This window comes from Helobdella robusta (genome assembly GCF_000326865.2).
Source record: "Helobdella robusta unplaced genomic scaffold HELROscaffold_14, whole genome shotgun sequence".
NCBI classification, from domain to species: Eukaryota; Metazoa; Annelida; class Clitellata; order Rhynchobdellida; family Glossiphoniidae; genus Helobdella; species Helobdella robusta.
In genome coordinates, this window is record NW_008703782.1 from 1,363,287 (window position 1) to 1,389,500 (window position 26,214).

At 32.1% G+C, this 26,214-nt stretch overlaps 5 protein-coding genes across 5 annotated transcripts in view; 1 reads left to right on the forward strand and 4 right to left on the reverse strand.

The window, feature by feature from the left end:
- The window catches only part of HELRODRAFT_168799 (hypothetical protein), a gene marked incomplete at both ends in the record, with an annotated part of 10,254 nt that extends 9,396 nt beyond the window's left edge, over positions 1-858 (reverse strand). The window contains 2 exons of the mRNA XM_009014655.1: positions 257-445; positions 660-858. Of these exons, the coding sequence (XP_009012903.1) occupies positions 257-445; positions 660-858 (388 nt within the window). The remainder of the gene's footprint in view (positions 1-256; positions 446-659) is intronic.
- A 4,325-nt stretch (positions 859-5,183) lies between these two features.
- On the reverse strand, positions 5,184-6,104 carry HELRODRAFT_168800 (hypothetical protein; the record flags this gene model as incomplete). The annotated part of the gene is made up of 1 exon (XM_009014656.1): positions 5,184-6,104. One exon carries the CDS (start codon positions 6,102-6,104, stop codon positions 5,184-5,186), a length of 921 nt encoding a protein of 306 aa, XP_009012904.1.
- A 2,968-nt stretch (positions 6,105-9,072) lies between these two features.
- On the forward strand, positions 9,073-12,969 carry HELRODRAFT_168801 (hypothetical protein; the record flags this gene model as incomplete). Its single annotated transcript, XM_009014657.1, has 5 exons — positions 9,073-9,248; positions 9,987-10,118; positions 10,532-10,757; positions 12,360-12,443; positions 12,805-12,969. The coding sequence occupies 5 exons, from the start codon at positions 9,073-9,075 to the stop codon at positions 12,967-12,969; spliced, it is 783 nt and encodes a 260-aa protein (XP_009012905.1).
- A 921-nt stretch (positions 12,970-13,890) lies between these two features.
- Positions 13,891-16,802, reverse strand: HELRODRAFT_168802 (hypothetical protein; the record flags this gene model as incomplete). The annotated part of the gene is made up of 2 exons (XM_009014658.1): positions 13,891-16,642; positions 16,768-16,802. The coding sequence occupies 2 exons, from the start codon at positions 16,800-16,802 to the stop codon at positions 13,891-13,893; spliced, it is 2,787 nt and encodes a 928-aa protein (XP_009012906.1).
- Positions 16,803-20,883: 4,081 nt separating this feature from the next.
- HELRODRAFT_123829 (hypothetical protein) lies at positions 20,884-23,748 on the reverse strand (the record flags this gene model as incomplete). Its single annotated transcript, XM_009014659.1, has 3 exons — positions 20,884-21,023; positions 21,648-21,870; positions 23,665-23,748. Coding segments are annotated over 3 exons (447 nt in total), but the record flags the coding sequence as incomplete, so codon positions are not given.
- Positions 23,749-26,214: the final 2,466 nt, after the last annotated feature.

Consider the following 26,214-nt stretch of genomic DNA (forward strand, 5'->3'; position numbering starts at 1 on the left):
TAAATTTGTGCGCATCTTGTAACCATGTATCATCGCCAAATGCAAATCAAACATTACATTCAATTTATTTTAATAATAATAATAATAATATAATAATAATAATAATATTATTAATAATATTAATAATAATATAATAATAATAATAATATAAAAATAATAATAATATAATAATTGTAACTTAAATGAAACCGCTTGACTAAATCGAACAAACAAAACAGCAACCTCACACACACCACAAAACTCACCAAAATTCGACCAGTCGTCGTTTGACCGGATATCAACTCGCCAGCCCAATCCTTAGCCTCGCTGGCCCATCCTACCTCACCCCCCAACATCATTCCACTCCCTGAGGCTGCTCCCGAAGCACCCTCCTGGACAGCGGCTCCACCCCCACCGCCGCTACGGTCGGTCTCGTCGGGTTTAGCGTCCGGGTCCAAAATCGGGGCTGTTGTGAATGATGTGTTGGAAATAGTATCATTAAATAGTTATGATAATAATTATGATAGTCATAATTAATAATTATAAATACCATCAACGATAATAAAAAAAACGACAATAATAATAATAATAGTGACAACAACAACAATAATAATAATAACAACAATAATAATAATAATAAACAATAATAATAATCGCAATAATAATGACAACAATCCAACCTTTTTGGCAGAGCAACCAGGATAGAATCCGCCAGCTGAGTACCATGAGCAATCCCGTGAAGAATGTGATGAGGCTACTACAGAGAAATGCGTACCAATGCCGGTCCTTGAGGCAGAGCTCTTCAGGCGAGAGACCTGCATACGGGTCAGTGAAAATGGCCAGGTTATCATTGTTGTTGTTGTTGTTGTCTGTTGACATTTTGTTGTTGTAGTTGGTGGTACTGTTGTTGTTGTTGTTGGTACTGTTGTTGTTGTTGTTGGTACTGTTGTTGTTGTTGTTGATCCTGTTGCTGTTGTTGTTGTTGTTGTTGTTGGTACTGTTGTTTTATTTATGCTTGATTATGTCTACATTGTTATTGCTGTTGCGGTTAGCTGTTGATGTAGTTGTTGTTGTTGTATTTGTTGTTGTTATTGTCGCTTGGATGTAGTGTTTTTTTTGTTGTTGTTGTTGTTCTATTTACGCTTGCTTATGTCTACATTGTTATTAATGTTGAGGTTTGTTGATGATTTTTGTTGTCGTTGTTGTTGATGTTGTTGTTGTAGTTGCTGTTGCAGTTGTTGTTGCTGTTGTAGTTGTTGGCGTCAATGTTCCGATGACGTCATAACGACAATAGTCATCAAGACAACAGCCATTATCATCATCATCACAACGTCGTTCTTGTTGTTGTTTTCACAAACTTTTAAAGGAAAAAGATGATGATGATGGTTTGTTTATTGTTTTTATTGATGATAATAAAAATAATGATGATGATGTTGTCGCTGCTGTTGCATTCATTATACAATCAGTAGTAGAAGCAGCAACAGTTGTAGTAGTAGCAGTAGTAGTTGTAATTGTAGTAGTCGTTGATTACGATTACAATGTTGCTTAGGTATCCATTAATAATCCAATCAGACTTAAGTGCCCGCATATAGAAGATGACTATTATAGCTGATAATAGTTATGATGGTGACGATTTTGCTAATACTAATTAGTAAGAAGTAATGAGTATTTATTATTAATTAGTAAAGAACGGTGAGTTAGTATTTAAATACTGATTGATTAAATTTCTTAATTTTATGTCAATAAATTTGTTTTGAAGCGCTTAATCATTAAAAACGGAGAGCTCATTAACTTCATTATGAAAATTAATAAATTTAAAATATGAATATTGAAATTTTTAAAATTATTAATAACAACTTCAAATTTTTCTTTCAAATATTGTAAAAAAAAAATCATATCTATCTGAAGCGGAGAAAAAAGTGAACCTGCCTTTTAGCGTACATGCATACGTACGTACGTACGCACACGCATTCGTGAGCGCTGACAAACGTCAATTGTTGATAAATATTGTAACACGCAAGGCCGGTGTACAACAACGACGACAACAACATCGTGTGTACATATACAAAAATACCCACGTCTGTGTACGTATATCTACTCAAAGTGCGTCTACTTATGTACATACATACATGCGTGTATACATACATACATACATACATACATACATACATACATACATACATACATACATACATACATACATACATACATACATACATACATACATACATACATACATACATACATACATACATACATACATACATACATACATACATACATACATACATACATACATACATACATACATACATACATACATACATATATTATTATTATTATTAATGAAACATTTATAAGCGCTAATTAAAATCAAAAAGTTCTCAAAAGCGCTATCTATAATCAAACAAAGTCAAAAAAGAAAAAAGTACAGCCAATGGCGGTAGTAACAAACAAATAATTATTCACTTAACAACAAAATCAAAGCGAAAATAAGTAAGTTTTAAGTTTCTTTTTAAAATCATCAAGTTTCAAATCTTTAGTTCGATAAGCTGTTCCAAACCATTGGTCCAGATACTGCAAAATCTCTTGATGCTATCTGCAGATTGACATCAGGTACAACCAGCAAAATGCCATCATCTGATCTAAGGTTCATACCACTCATAATTATAGACTTTTTTTTATTTTATCTATCAAATAACTTGGTAACAAGCCATGCACAGTTTTATACATTAAAATACATATTTTATATTTAATTCTTTTCTTTATAGTAAGCCAATGAAGGCTCTTAAGAATTAGAGTAACATGGTTAAATTTGAGACCTCCAACAATCAATTTGGCCGCTCTATTCTGAATAGATTGAATTGCAGAAATAGACCTATCTGGCAAACCGTAAAACAGACCATTGCAGTAGTCTAATCGTGAATGAACCAATGCATGCACCATGGTATGAATAGCAGATTTATCTAATGACTTACGGAGTTTATAGAGTTCTCGAATCTGTCCGGAGCAAGAATTTGTTATCATCTTTATATGATCATGCACCGATAATCTAGAATCAAGAATGAAACCCAGATTAGTTGCTTTGTCACTAAATTCTATTTTAACATCTCCTATTTTCACTGAATCGATATTAAGTTTCATCAGCTGCTGCCATGTGCCTATTGGAACAAATTTTGACTTCTGCTGATTTAATCTAAGACCATTGTTTGACATCCAATTATCTATCACTTTATCATATATACATACATACATACATACATACATACATACATACATACATACATACATACATACATACATACATACATACATACATACATACATACTAACATACATACATACATACATACATACATACATACATACATACATACATACATACATACATACATACATACATACATACATACATACATACATACATACATACATACATACATACATACATACATACATACATACATACATACATACATACATACATACATACATACATACATACATACATACATACATACATACATACATACATACATACATACATACATGCATACATACATACATACATACATACATACATACATACATACATACAATATATACGCATGCAAGCACACAAACATCAATCAATAAACAAACAACCATGTTTATAAAATCCGTAAACAGCAAAACATCGTCTTATATATCTTCTTTATCATTCACTTCATCGTCATCTTCTTTATCATCATCGTCATCTTCTTTATCATCATCGTCATTACAGTGTGTATGGTCATCATCCTCATCATCTTCTTCCTCTTCATAATCATCATCATTACGTTTAACCCAATATCTTCACAAGCTTACACCTACCTCTGTTTTAAAGCCCGAAGCGGACAACAGCAATGCTGATTCAAAACCGCGGTTAAAAAATTCTCAAAACTCTGCTGATTTTGCGATTTGAGGATTTTGTTTGTAGGGTTAGCCGTGGATTTAAGTGCGTTATTTAAAAAACCGCCCCCAAAGTTTAAAGTTCAATTTTATAAAATTTTCAGATTTAAAAATTTTGTTTTTACGTTTGTCTGTATGTATGTACGTGTGTGAGAATGTATGTGTATTCAATGGCCATAGCCGAGTCTCTCTGGGGTCCAGGTTGATGAAGCCCATCAAGCAGCTTCTTCTCGATGTTTGTTTACAGAATGATGAGAGGTGGGCAGTGGTGGGCGTAAGCACGTTTCAGATGGTAGTCTCATGATGATTTACGTATGATGATGGTGGTGTAGGAAGAATCAGCTCGTTGTCTGTTCGACTGACACTCTGCAGTTCGGATGACATCTTGTGTGCCGACCAGATGGTGATGGTCGGTGCAATGGATTACAGTAACGACGATTTTTAAAGTAAGGATTAGTTTCGTTTATTTTATTTTTCTCATTCATTCGTTAGTTCATTTTATCACACAATCTTTCAAATTATTCTTACATTAATTGATTCGTTAATTCATTGTATTCCTTCATTGAATCATTGAGTAATTATTTAGTTAATTCATTCATTCACTCATTTATTCAACCAATCATTCAATTAATCATTTACTCGTTTGTTTCTTGATTTACGAACAAGCTAATAAAAAAATTTGTTTACAGAATGATGAGAGGTGGGATGTGGTGGGCGTCATCACGTTTCGGATGGTGATACCATGATGACCGTTTCGTTGACAATTCGAAGAAAACATCAACAATAATAATAAATATTAACGGGTAATTTTTCGCCACGTACCTTAGAAAGTACTCGAATTTGAACAAATTTGAAATGTTCTGGAGTGATTTATTAAAAAATGGCGGCCTTTGGAATCGAAATTAAGAAAAGTTTTTCATTTATAAAATTAAAAATCTTTTAAATGGATAATTCATTATTTAAGGAATAACAAAAATAATAAAAACACGTGAAGAACCAAATAAAATTAATTTTCACTTTCATTTATTTCAAATAATTTGAAAACACATTTCTGACTCAACGTCCAGAAAATATCTGAGTTTCGTTGATGGTACAGCAAATTATTTAAACAACGCATTTAAAAACGATGTAGGAGTGAAATGAACCTATGGAAAATATCTCAAGTAAAGCGAGTCATACCTACCAGACAGGCAATTAGTTTTCAACAATATTTGAATAAACAAAAAAAATCATACAAAACGCTATGTATCTAATTAGGAAAATTTTTGATAGAGTTAGAAATCACATTTAAAAGTCATATTTCCGATATGTCTGAGTAAGGTTTTGACGGCATCATCGAGGTTTTTGGGAGCCGAAATTCTGCTGTTAGTTCCTGGATAAAAAAGATGAATCCTGGAATATTTGGATTCATAACCAAACAATTCTGGGATTGGCGGTACCTGACGTTCAGGTCCTGAGAAGGTGTTTACGGTCAGTGATTTCTGTGCTATCTTTAGTAATTCGATACGATCTTTACAACTTTGCGATAAATCTTCTAAATATCTACGGTAAGTGAGACGTTCTTCGTTGACTGACTCGTAAAATTCTTCCACACTTTTAACTAATTTTTTCACGTGATCGTCAATAGCCTGCTTCACCTTATCTCCCTTCGCTTGCAACTCTGAGATGATTCTCGATTTCTCCGAATCTTCGTCCAAACTGAAACTTTCCAGGTTTTTGGAGTAGATTTCTAAATTGCTGTGTATCAAAAAAATTTGCGCGGTTAACTCCTTTTTTTCAGTTTTAATTTTTGCATTGATATCTAAAAACTCATGCAGCGGGTGATCGTGGCCCAAACAAGATGAACAGATAAAAACATGGCACTGTTGACAGTAGAGGTTTATATCCTCGCTATGAGTAGGGCAGACTTTGTGTTGGACAACATTCGATTGAGTTGTCCAACTGGTTGGACCGACATCGTGCGTGATATTGCCTCTGATGTTGTTGTGCATTTGGAGGCAGTCTAGACAGAAAAGTTGCTTGCAGACCTTGCAGTATTTCACGGCGGCGTTCTCATCACAAAGTTCACAAAAACTCATACATTCACTGATCTCACTTTTATTTCTTACCGCCACAGAATTTAATTTGTCATCTGATGAAAGATCCAATCTACAGAGATTGTCGTCGTAGTTTTCCGTACAAGCGGAGCGAATCATTTTTTGCTTCAGTTTTCGGTAAAGTTGATTCCGAGAAGGATAAACAATGCGAATGTTTGCACGAGAGAGAGCTTTTTTTAGGATTTTCAGTTCTTGAAAGTCTGTGTGTTTGCTATCCGCTACGTACATGTAAATTAAATCACAAAATTGTTAATGAAAACGCAGTAAAAATAGAAAAAAAGTTTTTAAAATTTGAAATTTTTACAACATCAATGTTCCCGCCTCTCGGAACCACAAATTCAAAAAAACATTTCTACACAGGTGTGAGCTTGTTTGCAAAGAACGTGTAGATAGAGGCACCGTAAAATACAAGTGCGCTTTCTTAACAACAATATTATTATATAAAATTGAAAAACAATTATTTATAATATTATAGTTATAATTAATATAATAGAAATGTTATTTATGACGTTTATGTTATTGTATATATCCTACGTAACATACGAAAGACTAAACTTCAAAGCAGAGAACTTGAATAGGAAAGTTTAAAACCACTTGTCACTTGTAGAAGCGATTCTAATTATATTCCGATATGAGCGATGACACTTAACATGAGTTATTAATTTTCGCGATTTCAATTTACTGGTATTAAGCGTACCTATGCGACATCATTACACGGGCAATCATTATCAACAATGGAAGAAAATACCTAGGCATAAAACTCACTAATACACAGAAATACACACACGCACATACACGTATGATCATGGTCAATATGCAGAGTAAAACAACGCCAATAAATTCGAACGCTAACAGCAATACTTTCAACGTGATTCATCAACATTTTAAGGCATATTGGATGGATGGATGGATGGATGGATGGATAGATAGATACATAGGTATACAACGTATATAGAGAGAGAAAGAGAGAGGGGGAGAAAGAGAGAAAGGAAAACCAGAAGAAAAGGTACGAGAGAGAGAGAGAAAGAGAGAGTGAGAGAAAGAGGGAGATAAAGCTAAAAAAAGACAGCATAAAAAGAGAGACAGCGAAGGGAGACACAAGATAAAATAGAGTGAGAGAGAGAGAGAGAGGGAGAAAAATGATCCAAGATGATAAAATATTGAAGGATAGAGAAAGACACAAGATGTAATATTGAGGAAGAAAAAGAGATTCATGATGCAACATTGAAAAAGATACAAGGTACAATGTTGATGGAGGGAGCTCGCGAGAGAAAAGGTGCAACTGATTGACACACGCTAGCTAGGTCCTTAAAATTAGACTCTAGTTGAACTCCTTACCAGTTGCGTTTTCTCTTTTTTTGCACAACCAACTAACTACGTGTACTAGAGATGCCAGATACTTATGTCTTTCTACATCGAAATTACTGTTTTAAATACTTATAATTATACTAGTATATAACTTTCTGTCAAATACTCACTTTAAAGCTAAATTGTTAATGAATTATTAATAAACTACACTATGTAGCAAATAAATAATCACTCAAGTTTTCACAAAAAAAATGGCAATCAGTCCCAAATCAATCTTAATTTTTTAAATATATCTTCTTATATTAGCCTCTGTACCAAAGATTTTAGATCTGGTAGACATTCATAATGGAAAGAGATTGAGTCCCCAAAATATAGCGCTCTGTATGAAGAGAGTGTATCGTATAGCATATCTATTGCCGATACAAATGATAATAAGAATCAGGATATCAGTATTGTTGATTCAATCTCAAATGATGTCAGCTTCAAGGTATCTTGCGTGTGTGCGTGGTTTATAACATTTATTTATTATTTATTCAGTTTATTTATTAAAATGATTTTTAAATGATTATAACATATTTTGTTAGGATTAATTTGGCTTGTTCATTTGTTATAAAAATGTGATATTTTTGGGTCTGAAGAGTTTGTATGATATTAGTAAAGTTGATTGTAGCGACACGAATGAACATTCATTAAGATGTAATGTACATAGATTTTTTTTCCATCACAGAATCTTTATAATCTTTTTTGTTGGTCCTTACTACTTTTGTTTAAAACTAACCTTGAGAAATTTTGCCGAATTTTGCAAAATAGCGTGAAAAAATTTTTGATTATCAAAAAAATATAATGAAAATCTTTTTAATATTATTTGTTAACATTTAAAAATTAAAAGTGATATGAGCATACCAAATTAGTTCATTGACAGACAGTCAGTTAATTAGTTTTAATAAATCTAAACACTCTATTACGATTCTTTCTATTATCTTACCTGATTCTAAAACTCTTGATGTTTCTCACAAGTTTCGTAGTCTAGGCTTTATCTTTGATTCTAGCATGTCTCTTTCTTCTCAGATTCATAGTGTTGCTAGAAGTTCTTACTTCCATCTACGTAAAATAAAAAAACTTTTGCCTTTTCTTGACGATCCTACTCTTATCCTTCTTGTTACTTCGTTAGTCTTATCTAGGATTGATTAATTGATTATTGTAACTCGCGCTACTGTGGTCTCCCTGATTCTACACTCTATCCCATGGATATATATCTATATATCTATGCTCTATCCTTTAAGTAAAGCTTTTAACTCTGCTGCTCGTCCCCCTTTTTTTCTCATATATCTCCATATCTTGTTCTCTTGCACTGGCTACCAATGATTTAAGGCGAGGTTAGATAAGAAATTCGAGACTTTCCCTACAAAACACCAGATTTTTTTATATTCGTTGTTTTTTACAAAGGTGTATTGTTAGTTTCAGTAACATAGCTCTCCGAATTTTAGTGTTAATTTGTCAAAATTTAATTACTTTTTTTACAAATAAAAAGCAATAAATGGCAAGTTTTAATGAATAATAAGCTACTTTTAGAACTTTTTTCATTAGCGAAATGGTTTGCCATAGTGTCTTTGAAAATTGAATTTAACAATCTTTTGACTACGCAAAGTTAATTCATTATAACTCGGTAGCCATATTCGTAAGTTTTTGTAATATTTTGTAATATTTGTAAGCCATTAGTGTTAGACTTCGTCAATTTGTACCTCGATATCTCTTTGAAATGGGAAGATCGCGAAGTAGATCACGCTCATCGAGTCGTCGGAACAGGACCAAACACAAAAAATTGGCTCGCTCGCCATCCCCTTCTTATGAGGAGGATCGTAGAAAAAATAATAAACACAGCAGTAACATTAATAATAGTAGAAGACATGACAGTACCAGATCTAGAGATAAAAGGTAGTCTTTTTTTATTTTCTTAGAGTTTAATTTTTTTTTTAATTAAATATTTCGTTAATTAATAGCTTCTTCTTTGGCATGGGTATGCACATTTGTCACAGATGGGTACCACTGCCAAGCATTTTCATTTTGAAATTTTAAAGTTTTTTTGTAAAAGATAATTAATTTGAAATTTTCAATAAATAAATAAATTAAATATAAATAGCAACCATTTTTAATTGACTGCCACCCCCCCAATAATCTAAATGACAATGATCGAATTTTTTATTTTGAAACTGCTGTCCTTCCAATTTATAATTTTTAGGCATTTTATTTATTTATTTTAATATTTTATTTAGTTTAGAAATGTTGAAATTTATTTTGTTATAATAATTCTCAATGCTGGTATGTGTCTCCAAACCTGACAAGCGTAGTATACCTTATGCAATAATTTTTTTATTTATGATGATTTATAAAAAAAATATTTTCAAATTTAAAAATTATTTTCATTTGACGATAGATTCGTTAAACAAATTTTTAATTTTTGTCAGTTTTTCTAAAGGTGGTATTCAGGTTACAGTCCATTTGCTGAGAAAGGATATCATAAAAAATTTGAAAACAAATTTCTTTAGCCATGCTTTTGCAATTTCTTCACAAATCAATTCATGAATTTTATTATTAGTTTGTATAATCAATTACATTTATTCATTTAATAATTAACCTTTTTTTGTGCCTAATTTACCTAATTCTCGTTTTCAGAAAGATCAAGTCGATTACTGTGAGTAGCAGTTCTGACAGCGATAGTGATGTTAACATTAATAGGCGTATCGAGGAGGCCAGGAAGAGAGATGAGGAGAGGAAATGGCTTGAAACAGAAAGAAAACGACTTGCGTCAGTTTCTTTTTTAATTATTTAGTTTTTAAAAGTCTGTTACTTCAACTTTTTGTCTTTTGTTTGTATCATATGATCTATTTTGGCCATTTTTTTAATTTAAACTTTTTGCACACTTTGATGTTTAATTATTTTATTTATCATCTACACATTCTGGAACTAATAGACAGAGCCAACGCTATGAAGCCTGGCATTGTTTGATCATCATCATTCATTTGATCGTGAAATTTCGCTTGGCACATTTATTTTTTCAACCTCATTCATCTTGCTGGTTTTTTTCTTGCAATGTTTCATGCTTGGGATGAGTATATAGAATTAGGGAGAAAATTTTTCCCGTGCCCAAAATTCTAGAAATAAATATAAAAATTAATTTGTATTTCAAACATTTAAATATTTTCTAAATTACCTGACAGACGACAGAAAGAAATGGAAGAGAAGTACATAGAAGAGGAGGTAGCTCGTCGGGTTGAGGAACTCGTGGCCACCAGAGTGGCCGAGGAATTGGAAAAAAGGAAGGATGAGATCGACAGGGAGGTGATGAGGAGAGTTGAGGAGGCTAAGGCCATCCTTGAAAGACAGATTCTAGAAAACTTTGAGAAGCAAAGACAGGCTGAGATAGAGGCCCAGAGGTTGAAGGAGGTAATGTTCATTTATTTTGTTCTTATCGTTATTTAGTATCATTATCATATATTTGTATTGTGCATTTTGTTGACGCTTTACTGCTACTGACGCTACTACTACAATCATTTCTTTGGCTAACTTAACTTTCGTTTGTTGAACGTTTTAGATTTTTTTAACTTTTTCATTTGCTTCATTACCTTACTGTGATACTTCTAATCATATCTTTTTTGTTGGACCATCGTGTATACAGACTGTGTTCAGTCAAAACTTATTCTCACTTTTCTACGTCTACTAGTGACATTCACATTTCTGTAAAAATATAATTTTTATTTGACAGTTTGATTGAAATTTTCTGGTATATATATTTATTTATTTATTTTATTTTGTTTTGAAATATTTACAACTTACAAATTTTGATATGTTTTTTTTTCTAAACAAGACATTTTTTGAGTTTAAAACTTTTCAGCATATACAAATTTGAACGATGACATTTATTTATTTATTCGTTCACTAGTTTAATTTTTTCATTTTTTTTGATAAAATAAAAGAGAAATAAAAAAGTATAACAACATCAGATATGAATTTGTTTGAATACCAACCAATCGACTAACCAACCAGTCAATCAGATCTGGACATTTATGCTCACAACACTCATCTTTTCACATCGTTTTTATGAATCATCGTAAAAAAAATTAACAGACACCAACTATACATTGATTGATTGATTGATTGATTGACATCTAATCTAGGTTATAAAGCTCATGAAAGATTTTGATCGGCGGATACTAAGAGTGTGATGTGAAATTATCTTATCTTTCACGTAGGCATTGTTTACACAAAAAAGTGTAGTAGTAACAGTTGTTGTCGCTACTACTGCTACTGCTGCAGCTGCCGTTTTAGTGAAGATTTTTATGAGAGCAAGTTTATGTTTTTGTTTGTGGTCATTTCTGCTGTCCAGTTTTGTTGAAGTGCTTGTTGTTTGTTTATATTTACTTGTTCTCTTTTTGCATGTAAATGTCTATGTTTGGTGGTAGTTATGGCTTCATGTAGTTCAATTAGCTAGATATAAATGAATTTTGGGGGGATATTAGTTGTTCAGTGTTAATGATTTTTTGACAAATGAATGGATGTTGTGTTGTTGCTTAGTTGGATAAGCAAGTGTAGGTTTTGAAAGGTTTATCAGCACTAACTAAAGTTAACAAAGTTAAAGTTGGTCTTAATGGTAGCATTTTTTAACGATTGGATGAATAAATGATTCAATGGATGCCTAGACAGGTAAGAAGATCGATCATATCTACTGGAACATTTCATTTAAGATGACAAGATGATTTGAAGGAATTTTTTTTATTTTTAAATTTTGGGCTATCCAAATTTTTTGACGGCTAAACATTAGAATGTCCAACTTTTAATGACATTGTATGTTTTGGAAATTATGTTAGTTAGGATTCTTTGTTTCTCTGTGTTTGTTCCAACTTCTTGTTAATTACTGTGAGAAAATTGATACTTAATAATGATATAATGTAAATAAAATGTATTATTATTAATCTCATTATAAATTAATAATAATAAATTTCAATTTTATGATTATTAACCTTATTATGATTGACATGTTGGAATCAGGAGGAAGAGCAAAGGAAAAGAGATGAGCTGGAGAATATTATGAAGGAAAACAATAGGAAAATCGAAGAGGCCCAAAGAAAACTGGTTAGCTCTATTTGTGAGATCTTTTTTTTTTAAATGTTTGTTTCCATTTTCAAACATTTATTAGTATTTAATGTGTGTGTATGTATGTGTGTGTGTGTGTGTGTGTGTGTGTGTGTGTGTGTGACATTAACTCATGTGGGTGCTTTTGCTTAACTAATAACTTATATTATGTATTAAATACATATAATCAATATCAGCTGTTGTCAAACTGCAGTATATAACTTTACACATTTTATTATTATTGTTAAAAACCTTCTTATGAGTAGTTACTAAAATTTATTGTTATTATAAACACTAAAGATTGACATTTTTTTGAAATTTCACATATGCATGTAAATCCTATTTAATTTTTTTCTTGTAGGCTGAGGAACAGCTGAAATTAGTTGAGGATCAGAGGAGGATACTGGAAGAAAGGCAGCGGATAGAGGACATCGAACGAAAAAAATCCAGGATGGAACAGGAAATCATACTGAATAAGAAAAATGCTCGACCGCGTCTTTCGTTTTCACTTGGAAAACCTTCTTAAATTTTTTTTTCTTACTTTTTAGTTTTTTTTTTTCAAAACTCTTTTTCCACTTGCATATTATTATTTCGCTATATTAATTTTATTTATTTATTATTAAATTTCATTATAATTTTGTAACGTCATGTGTACATAATATGCACCATTATTTACATGTGTATATAAATGTGCGTGTGTATGTGTGTGCGTGTGTATGTGTATGCGTGTGTATGTGTGTGTCCTGTGTCCTCTTGAACATGTTCGGTTCTTTGTTGTAAAGTAGTATTGTAATATGATTGATAATGTAAATGCTTAACTGTTGGAAATTATATATGAAATATATAATTAACAGACATAAATAGCTTCTATATATAAATATATATATATATATATATATATATATATATATATGTTTTTTAATGTAAATTTATAAATATATATGTGTGTGTGTGCTTGTGTGTGAGTGTGTGTGTGTTTACATCAATATAATGTGAATGAACATCCTAATCCTTAAAGCTATTATTAACGTTTACAAACTGAAATAAGATTGTGAATCTGCGATTATGTAAACTTCTTTTTTTATATGGTTGCCCTGTTAAATTACTCTTTTTATTTTTTGTACACTGTTAGTCTCTGGAATAATAAATAATTTTTTTGTTTAGTAGACTCGTTCTGCAATGAATTGTTAAATTGTTAAGCGGGAGCCGTTTCTAATGTGTAACTTAAATATGCTTGAAGACATTTTAATGGTCGTTGGATCAATATTTTTAGATTGAAAGCATTTTTTATTTCAAAAAACGTTACAAAAGTTATCAATAAACTTTAGTCTTATAAATAATGAAGAAATGTAAACGTATTTATGAGATAAGTTAGAATAATGTTTAGCATTCGACAAACAGGCTAGCAATGAACGAGAAAGCAATGTGAGTTTATCTCTAAGGAGTGTTAAAAATAATTAAGAATCAGTTCTGCGAGCATCAAGATTAAAATGTTTCTAAATTGGTAAAGGATGCAAGCAGCGAAGGAGCATGTCCCATATGGTTCTAGCAGGTTTCCGTCGACACATCTCGCAAAAGCATTGCCTCTCAGTTTGAAGTGTTCGTTACAGGAGACGGAATAGTTAACGCGCGTCAAATCGTGGGCGTTCAATTTTGAAATGGTGATGTTGCCGTTCGGAATAGTTAATAATGTGTCACATGTTTTAATCATCTTCTCGTTTTCTTCGATAATATTTTTTGTCATGTCCTGAACAGCTACATTTGTTAAACCGACGCCGATGTCTCCTGTGACGATTGTGTCAAATATGCATTCCGTATTGTTTCCGCATCTAGGTTCAACTGGCAAAGGTCCGAAAAATGGACTGAAATCGGGATTTTGAAAATCTCTCCAACTCAATCCTTCGGGGTAGGAAAATATCGATGTTTCTTCAGTGGTAGACCACGATCTGCCGAATGTTTTGTGAATTTCTTCAATGGAAGACGTTACAGGAATCCATGTTTTATTTGGAAACATCAAATCATTGGCCTGGTTGTCATCCCAGTTACCTATCAGTCCGTAAACATTTCCTTTCAAGTGAGGCTGTAGAGAGGATATTACGTGGATCATATTGTTTATGCCTAGAAAGTGAAAACTTAAGCCTGTGGTTGTCACAACATTGTAATCTGATTCGTTTCTCATGTCTACATTTGCTGAGCCCAAATTTATCACCTCATCCGTCCATATTTGGTTTTCAATTCTCAACTGCAATCTCTTCCTCGAAGCCAGTTCTATCTGAAATATAACATCGTCAAAGACTTTGATAGCAAACGCTGAAAAGTAGCTGGCCGGTCTGGGACTGTCGCCTACCATGAATTGCTTCATTCTAGCTTGCACCATCGTGTTTGGTGTCTGCAAGTATATAAATTCTCCGACAGGATTGAATTCGTACGGAGTTCCGTCCATGGTAACAAAATGGGGATCACCATTTGCTCTGGCTGGTCGGGGAGGAATGTAATACCTGGAATCAATCGAAGGCCTTTTCGTGTAAAACTTATCACAGTCATCTGACATTTTGCAGCACAAAAGATAAGGTCTAATTTGGTTCCAAAAATAACCAAGCTTGGAGCTATCAGAATCAATCAAAGATAACGACCCACCACCTGGCGGTCCGATCACCAACCTACCATCACTATTATAACAACACTGCACAGCGGAACCTTTTGGATTGTTAGTGCTTCTGTAACAAATCTTGGCGCCTGGGTGAAAAATGTTGCATGCTTCAGGATTGGATGGATTGCAAGAGGAATCTTTTTTAAAACCCCCAGGAAGTTGTTCCGGAAATGTGGTTGGAGCGAGGGGCTGGCATGGATTGCGTCTTGCTTCTTCGTCAGCTATTTGATTTATACTATCTGTCTTTGGTTCTCCGTTATACCAGCTAGTGCATGTAGTTCCGATGCCGTGACGAAATATTTCAAATACGAAATAGCCGATGTTTAAAAAAATTCTCGTAGCTTTCAAACTTTGTTGCGGATCTAAAAAGTCAAACCTGTATTTTCCGGTGTTACTGACATTTATTGTAAACAGTTTTTCTTCAGTTTTCGCAATTTTACCGCTTCCATCGTATGATATATCTTGTTGGGTTCCTCTAATTTCAACCGTATCAGATTCGAATGCCAACTGATTCCACATTATATCAACAAATTTTTGTTCTGATGTGAAAATATTAAAAAAGGAACTGTTTTTAACGAGAGGATCTTCCGAGTCGAAAGGAATGTAAAAACTTTTGTACTCAGTGTTGTTCACTGAGAACACTATGGGAACCCTGGTTGTGTTATCGGAGTACGAAGTTGTACATTTTATTTTATTTTCAATCACGGGACAAAACTTGAACATTTTAATTCTTATATGAGTTAAATTTTTGTCTAAACACGGCCCACTTATGTACAAAACTTGCGGTCCGAAATAGAAAACTTTTTTTGGATATACTTGCAAAAAGCCCATTGAATTACAAGCTGAAGCAATCTCGTCGCCAATTGAGAACATCCACTCTCCAGGACTGCCAACATTGCTGTTCTGTAACGCATACTCTGATATCTTATCAGTGTTAGAGAAGGGCACTAAAAAGTATCTCTTCATATCGCCAGCGTTGAATCCAATTTGAGCCATAGAGTATTGTAACTTATCGTAGAGGAAAATGACGAAAGAGTGTATGCCATCGCTTGTTAGAATAGTCTGATGGTTGACAACATTTTGACACGATTGGTTGTTCTGGCAGTTGTACCTGGGCACCTGATTGAACGTGACAATTAGAGACCATGAACTCGTGAAGGAGTTGTACTGTACAAATTTGCTTCTTATATAATCAGTTAGGTTGCCCAATATCGCAGGTCTGAAATCTTCCCTGTAGAAAATATCACCACCAAACCTCGGGTCACTGTCGACCCAGTAAGCAGCCACTGACCGAGTATTGTTAACTGGGAATGGCGTTGGGGTAAATGCGTTGCTTCCTTCGCCGAAGTATAATATTCCGTTCGTACTTATGTGGATTTTCGAATATGGCAAACCGAAAAAGTGGAAATCGAAGTCGATGTCGATTGTGGTGAATGCGTCGTCTTGCTTGACCAGAGCGTTGTCTCCGTTCTCATGCCCAAAAGGGTAGAAATTCGCTGACTCAACGACGACGATCGAGCAGCAAAGAATCGTCACAGTCAGCCAGAAACTGAAAAAATTTATTTTTATTAAATTTGTTTTAATTCATATCTGAATCGTTTTGTTTAAAGTTAATTTTTTTGTGAAATAATTTAAATTTTATTTTAAAAGTTAAAAATAAAATATTCTTCTAACCGTGCTCCCAGAAGAGGATAATGTTTCTCAGCCATCAATCCCAATCCGACTAACTTTAATTATGATAAATAAATTAACCTTTTCCGTAAAAAATTATCATCAAACATTTATTTTGAAGTTTTTTTAATCAATTTTTTGTATAGCCCACCTTACGAGCCTTTTAAACGGTTACAATGATATCGAAAATTAGCGAAAAATGATATATATATATATATATATATACTAATTTACTATGTATATATACTATATATATATCTAGTATATATATATTCTATATATATATATACCTAGTCACTTGCATTTGTTTAAATCTAAAATTAAACGCTACCTGATTCAAAAAAATACTATTTTCTTGAAGTGTTTGTTATTATCGACTATATAAAATTATGTTTTTTTTTCTATGTACCCTATGTGTTATGTGCATGTATGTGTGTGAGAATGTGTGAATGATAGAATGCGTGTATTGTATGAATGGATCTATGTATAATTTCTTTTGACTTTAATATTCTATCTGATATTATTCGAATTTACTGGATTTAAATAATGTTATTAATTATATGTACTTATAGAATTTTTGTTATCTTTATTGGTTATCTGTGTTCAATAGTTATATATAGGTAATTATGTTTTGATTATTTTACATTAAATATTATTAACAATAATGGAAACATTCGTAATAACTAAAGAATATACTCCCCATGTATCTTTTATTTCGAACTAATTTAATTTTTGATTTTTGCTGAACTACTTTAATTTATGTTGATCAATTTTGATTTCATTTGGATAGGGTGACTTTTCTACATGCATTTGGTTGCTTCCTAATTTACCCCTCTTTTTTGAGAAAACAAAATAAATAAATTAATAAATATATATATATATAGGTATGTGTGCATGCGTGTGCGTGAGTGTGTTTGCGTGTGTGTGTTTGTGTGTGTTTGTGTGTGTGTGTGTGTGGTGTGTGTGTGTATTTTATTATATATCACGTGCCAGGATAGCAATTAATTTCAGGCACACATCTAAGGCTTAATTGTTGACTTCAGAGAGTATTTTAATTTACAATGAAAACAGTTTTTTTTGTGTTTGTGGTATTACTTTTATATATTTTTATTCAATTTTTTCATTTTTTCGACATTTCGATTTTGACTCCATTTTGAGTTGATCAGTTTTTAAATAGGAAAATATTTTAGTTGTTACATCAATTGAGCCATCAACATCGGCTTTATATGAAATTCAAATAAATAAACTAACTATAACAATAAGAATTATAACAACAATTATAATTATAAATAATAATAATAATTGTTTCAAGATCTCATAGGACCGACCATTATTACAATTACAACCATCAAATGATTGCGGATGAGCCAGCCAGCCACCCATCAAAAGAACAGGACTTTCAATTAAGGATGTTAAATAAACTCATATCCCATAATTTCTCAAGTAGTCAAAATTTGGTTATTATTATCATTATTATTCATTCACATTATTTTTATTTATTAATTAATTATTATTATTATTTATTATTATTTCTATCGTTATACTAACTTTTTTCATCATAAATTTTTTTCATTTAGCTTTTGCTAGTTTTAAGCATATTCAATTCTTTTTTGGGGTCTCATTAAAATTAAATAGAAAAAAATATAGAAGGTACAATGTAGTCCGCAGTGTGTGGCTTCAGGGTGGTCCTGTCACAGACACAGACGCACACACAAACACACACACACACACACACATACACACACACACACGCACACACACACACATTGCTCAAAGACGCCTAGTGAAGGAAAGAAAAAGATAAATGTTATTAATAACGCGTCATAATGAAATTAATGATGTTCCAGATGAATGTGCTTCATATGGGAAACTATGGAAAAAGTATTCTCTGTAAACTAAAAAAATCAAGCTTTTCATTGTGTGGTATAATGGTTAAGGCGTCTGGTTCGGATGATACTGTGCCTAGGTTCAAATGAAAAGAGAATCCCGCCAATAAGTATGTTGCTGGAAAAACCTTTGATATACTTTTGATATGGTAATAAGATTGGAACTAACTGGTCACATAAATAGTATTAATCTTTCTTTCTTCACTATCTCCCTTTCTTAATTTCTTTCCCTCTCTTTTTTCTCTCTTTCTCTCAGCTCATATTTTTTGCCGATTCTGAATGAAAGATTCGTGTACTGATGCATATCCTTGAATGTTTTCAGAGGGAGGGAGAGAGAGAGAGAGAGAGAGAGATGAAATAACTTTTCTCATCTTTCTTAAAATTTAAATATATTTTTTAAGTTTAAATAATTAATTAATTAACAATTAGGAATTCATATAAAACATTGTAACATAAAAAAAAACAATTTTTTTTATTTATTTATTTATAATTATAAAATCAAAAAATCGAAAAAAAATTGACACAAGCAAACATCGTTTCAATTGCTCATTCTCGCATTAAAACTCTCACAGGATACAACAGAGAAAATTGAGAACAAAAATGAAAAACAAACGGTTACCGCAATATAAATAATAATAATTATTCCAATTATAATTATTCAAATTTGTGTTATATTATTTTTATTGGGTTGTAATTAAATGATTGACTTTAATAGGAAAAATAGCATTTATTATCTTTATTGATATATTCAGAAATTGATGAACAAGAGAAATTTTTTACAATAATAATGATATTAGTACTACTGGAGGTAGTAGTAGCAGCTGCAGTGGCAGCAATAGTAGTAGTAGTAGCAGTTGCAGTAGTAGTAGTAGTAGTAGTAGTAGTAGTAGTAGTAGTAGTAGTAGTAGTAGTAGTAGTGGTAATAGTAGTAGTAATAGTAGTAGTAGTAGTAGTAGTAATAGTAGTAGTAGTAGTAATAGTGGTAATAGTAGTAGTAATAAAAACAGCAGTAGTAACAGCCACAGTAGTAGTAATTGTACAAGTAGCGGCAGCAGTACCAGTAGTCATAGCAGCAGCAGCAGTAGTTGTAGTTGTAATACGTAATAGATAAAGTAGTAATAGTTATGATGAAAATAATGTTGGTTATAATAACAATAAACACATCTTATTATGGCCACACTGACACTATAAAGTATTAATAATTTATATTATCGCCATAATTAATTCATAATTTCAGTAATAAAATGTAATATTAAGCAATGAAGGAAGAATAAAAGATTGTAGGAGCATTCTATATGCACTCCCAAGGGTGGGCAAGCATTGTGAGCCCATTTTTTCTTGTGCGAGCTGTTCATTGGCTTCTCTATAATTTATAAAAAAAATATTGTCATATTTAATTTTTTATAAGAAAAAATTATCTCTGATATATTCTATGATATACTCTATGATATACTCTATAATATAGTCTATGATATGTTCTATGATATACTCTATATGTTCTATGATATACTCTATGATATGTTCTATGATATACTCTATGATATGTTCTATGATATACTCTATGATATACACTGTGATATACTCTGTGATATTTTATAAAGAATGAATTGTAAAAAAAAACACATCGACAAGATACATAAAATAACTCAAAATATAAAAATACAATCATACCTACAACAAAAGAACCCTTAAAAAATAATGCAAAAAACGAACCATTCTGCACAATAACCCTTATACCGTCTGAAACGTTAACACTTGTGGCACATTCGTAGAAGCCACTGTCCTCGACACGCGACCACCGAATCGTTAAGGCACTTATGATAGTCTTCATCTCGATTCGTTTCGTTATCAAGACTCGTTCTAGAGAATTCTTTATAACTTCCCCTGTTTGAGGTAGTTTCGTTCTCTCTACTAACGTGTGTGTATTTTTAGAATTTTGGGATTTCCTTGGCAGACTTCGTCTGTAGTTTCTGTTTCGTTTCGTTATTATGTAGTTGCTGAAGTTGTAGTTGCTGTTGGTGGTTAGTTGATTTGAAATCTTGCTGCTGTTGATGTTTTTGTAAAAAATTATGTCGTTGTTAATGTTATTGTGCTGGTTAGTGTTGCTGTCGTTGATGTAATGATGATTGATGTTGTAATCGTGATGTTGCTTACGCTTGGCGTTGTTGTGGTCGTGTGTGGTGTGGTTGTTGTGGTATCGTTTGTAGTGGCGGTGTTGATTCTTTTCGAATATCCGACTGCTATCGTATCGAATGAGTTTTGAGTCTTTGAACCAGTTGACGTCATCGGGCAGGTGGGGGTTTGCCGTGACGTTGCACATTAGGTTTATGACGTCATCACGTAGAACGTACTTTGTGCCCGTCACGTGGATGTCTGGAGACATTTTTTTTAATTTTTTATCTCTGTATTGACTCGTAATTTTTCATATTTTTGGTTATAAATTAGCCTCACCTATTTTGTTTCAGAATCTAGTTCTATAAAATAATTGTATTGGAGACGATGTTCTTCTTAATCCGAATTTTTTTTCTATTAACTAAAATTCCAAGCAATTTATTACATTCTCATTTTTATAAAAGTTTAAAAAAAATGCACACGCACACAAACTGGCAAATGTTTTAAAAGAACGCACACATACACACAAACACACATACACACAAACACACATACACATACACACAAACATACAGGCGCACACGCACACACGTGCGGACACACACAGTAAGACAGACAATCAATAAAACGTGATTATACAAAAAGTACCACACCGCACAGCAGCCAATAATTGCAATCAACGATGAGAAAGAGATAATAAAAAAAATATAACGACAACGAAGATGTCTACCAAGAAGATGAAACAACTAGCAAAAAACTGATTGAAAAACAACAAAAAAACACGAACACACACCCCATTTCAACAAACACGCCACTACAAACACGCCACGCCACAACACACCATAAACATAACACATCTCACGACAAACTATTGACCGAAAAAACGCAACGAACTTTTGACGTAAAGAAGAACTTGATAGGTGCCGAGGTGTCTCTGCGAACTGACCTGACACTGATATACACCACTGTCTGCCACCTGGACATCATTTATTATCAGCCGCCACTCGTCCAGACGCCCCACGCTCTGAACTTTGACTCTGACGTCAGAGGTGAACACGTGACTTCCGATCGTCAGCGGGTGGCCGTCATCTTTACGTTTCCAGGACAACTGCGGAGGTGGTGGTGATAAAAAAAAAAAGATGGAAAGATGAAGATGGGGACAAGTAATTAAGACGATGACGACGATTAGTTTTTAATGAAAGGTAAGGGTAGATGGATAAAATGATACTGATAGCAATGCAAAGTAGTATTAGCAGCAGCAGCAAGCAACAGAAGCAGTAGTAGTAGCAGACGCAGCAAAAGCAGCAGTTGTAGTAGTAGTAGCTGCAGTAGTAGTAGTAGTAGTAGAAGTAGTAGTAGTAGTAGTAGAAGTGGTAGTAGTAGTAGTAATAGTATTTGTAATAACGGTAGTAGCAGTAGTCGAAGTAGTAGTAGCAGTAGTAGCAGTAGTAGTAGCAGTAGTAGTTGTATTCGTATTCAATTACGTATTAAATTAAAATAATAAGTTTTGTCTTTCATTATGAGGCCGTTACAAAGCAACGATTAAAATGAAATACAATATAATACAATACAATACAATACAATGTTATACAATTCAATACAATATAATACAATACAATACAATGTTATACAATTCAATACAATACAACGTATATACAACGTACAAACCATTCATACAATACAGCACAGCTAAACACTTTACAGTACAATACTACACAATAAGATAACATACAATAAAAACACACGCACGCACAAACACACACACAAACAAACACACGCACGCACAAACACACAAACAAACACACACACAAATAAGCACACACACAAACATACACACAAACAAACAAACTGAAATTTATCGAAATGGCCAGATAAAAAATAACCAGCATTGCCATTCTTTGGAGATAAATGAATAACAATATCAACAACAACATCCATAATAATAATAATAATAATAACAAACAATAATAATAATAATAATGACTGCAATAATAAATTTTTTTCAAGGCGCCAATCACGTTAGCAGGTAAGTCTCGAGGTAACCATTCGATGACGTCATGACGATGATGGTAATGACGTCATGATGATGGTAATGACGTCATGACGATGGTGACGATGGTGGTGATCTAGAGAATGGAGTTAATTCGAAGAAGTAGAACAAATACATCGTTATCATCTTCTACATCATCATCTTCCTTATCATCATCACCATCATCATCATCATCATCATTAGTATAACTTTTTTTTCAATATCATCGCCATCATCCTCTTCATCATCATCATCATCTTCGTCATCACCATCATCATCCACTTTTCTCCTATCACCACCCTCACACGTAAGCAAAATTGCACACCATTATTAAAGAGAAGTAGCCAAAGAACCTAAATAAAACCAAAAAACAAATAAGGATAGATTTTTAAACAAAACAAAAAAAAACTTAAAACATTAAAACAGATTTTTTAGACATAATGGATGAAAAACAAAACAAAAAAACGCATTAGGGACAAACTTTTTGTAAAATTTAAACTCCAAGAGTAATAGAGGCGCGCGAAAAATTCTGAAAAAAATGTATCACTTAGAACAATAAAGATAAATGGACAGATGAAAAACACACAAAAAACATTCAAATGCATACAAACATATATATAAAAAAATACAAAACAATATATTTATATATACAAATTATATACAAACGTTAAAAAAATGTACAAATCTATGCAAATTATACACAAGAATGAATAAAAAACTACACAGTGTGTACAAGAACTATACGAAAAATACAAAAACCATACAAAAATATAGCAAAAAACTAACAAACACAGAAGATATAACTATACAATGTATATAAAAACACAAAAAATACAAAAAAACAAAGAAAAGAAAGAAATACATAAAAGATACCGTTTTTGTCCCTAGGTTTCGAACCCAGCATCTTAGCACCGCTCGATCGCCTGGATTGAATGTAACGTTTTGTTGCGGTTGTGTTGCTTTGAAACAAACTTCACTGTGGTTGTTGTTGTCGTTGTTGATGTTGTTGTCATTGTTGATGTTGTTGTCATTATTTTTGTTGTTGTTGATGATGTTGATGTTGTTGTTGATGTTTATAATGTTGTCAAAGTTGACGTTGCTGCTAAGATCCATAATGTGATGTTTGTTGTTGAGGTCGATAATGTTGTTGTTGTTGTTGATTTTGTTGTTGTTGTTGACGTTTACACTATCAAAGGCGATAGTAAAAGAGTCGGGAACATTGATGTTATTTCTATTGTTAATTGTTGGTATGATTGAAATGCTGTTGTTGTTGTTGTTGTTGTTGCTGTTGTTGTGATAATTATTGTAGTAGTTGTTGTTATTATTGATGTAATGTTGATTAATTCGGATGTTGTTGTTATTAACGTTATTAGTGTTTTTTATGTTAATATTATTATTGTTGTTGTTGTTTATGATGTTATTATTGATGAAGTTGTTGTTGTTGTTGTTGATGTTGTTGTTGTTGATGTTTTTGTTGATGTTGTTGTTGTTGTTGTTGATGTTGTTGATGTTGTTGATGTTGTTGTTGTTGTTGATGTTGTTGTTGTTGTTGTTGCTGTTGTTGTTGTTGATGTTTTTGCAGAGGTTAGGATAAATTATTTCGTCATTGTATTCGTAAAGCTTGTTGGTGTGGTTGTCTGTAGCGGGCATTGATTTATCACTGCGCACTACAAATATCAAATCATCTTTGCTGTTGTTAATGTTGTTGTTGTTGTTAATGTTGTTATTATTATTATTATTATTATTATTATTATTATTATTCACATTACTTTTCTGGTACTGGCTATTGTTTGACCGATCTGTGTTTTTATTTTTCAATTTGTTATTATTATTATTATTAAAATGGTTGTTATTAATATTATTATTAATATTATTATTGTTTTTATTATTATTATATTTATTATTATTATATTTATGAAAATAACTTGCGTTTGTACGGTAAGATACGCTTAAATCACTGTCAGTATTATTACCAATTAAAATATAATTTCTGCTAATGATAACATTATTATTATTATTATTGTTTTTATTATTGTTGTTGTTGTTATTGTTATTGTTATTATTATTATTATTGTTGTTTCTTTTATTAATACTGTTGTTGTTATTGATGTCGTTGTTTATGTTGTTGTCACTGACATTAAGGGAGCTGTTTTCTTTAGTGTTATCATCATCATCATTATTTTTAGTAGTAGTAGCAGCAGCAGCATCAGTAGCAGTAGTAGTAGTAAAAGTAGTAGTAAAAGTAGTAGTAATAGTAGCAGTAGTAGTAGCAGTAATGGTTTTAGTAGCAGCAGTAGTAGAAGTAGCAGCAGCAGTAGTAGCAGTAGTAGTTGCAGTAGTAGCAGCAAAAGCAGCAGTATTTGCTGTAGTAGAAATAGAAGTATTGTAGTTTTTGTGCGAATCACTATCATTCTTATAAATATTATAACTATAATTTTTTTTAATGTTGGTGTTATAATATTTATTATTATTATTATCATTGATGCTGTTATGACGACGACGATGATGATGATGATCATAAATTTGTTGCTGGTGATGATGATGATGATGATGACCGATGTTTATAATTTTGGATTCGCCATGCATATCTACACTAAGCATTTCGTCATTGTTGCGATTATTGTTATTACTATTGTTGTTGTTGTTGTTGTTGTTGTTGTTATTATTGTTGTTGCTATTGGTGTTGTTGATGAGGTTGTTGTTATTAATATTATTGTTGTTGCTATTGATGTTGTTGCTGTTATGAGTATTATTATTTTTGTTACTAGTAGCAGTTGTGGTATTAGTAGCAATAATATAATTGCTATATGGGCAAGTAGATGATGTATCGTTGGTGTTAGTTTTGTTGTTGTTGAGGTTAGTAATGTTGTTGTTGTTGTTATAAATATTATTATTATTGTTGTGGTTATTATTATTTACACTTTTCTTATTTCTATGTTTGTAGTTACAACCATATAAACTTCGACTTTTGGTGTTGTAAATAATATTATTATTGTTGCTGTTGTTGATGATGTTATTGTTGTAGTTGTTGATGATGTTGTTGTTGTTGTCTTTGTAAATTTTTAAACCACTGTTTGATATATAATTACATCTCTTACATTTACCTGAAGTAATTCTTGCCAATTTCGATTTCTTTTGATTTCGTTTCGTTTTATTTAGAAAATTGAAGATTTTGTTGTTGTTTTTGTTGTTAATGTTGTTGATGATGCTGTTGTTGATGTTTTCGTTAATGTTGTTGTTGTAGTTGTTGATGTTGTTTATGCTGCTGTTGGTGTGGTTTTTGATGTTGTTGACGTTGTTGTTGTTGTTGTTGTTGATGATGATATTGTTGTTGTTGTTTATTTTATTCACGTCGTAACAACCGCCGATGAAAGAACCGTTGTAAGAGAACTGATTGCAGTAATCAATTCTAGCATTGTTGTT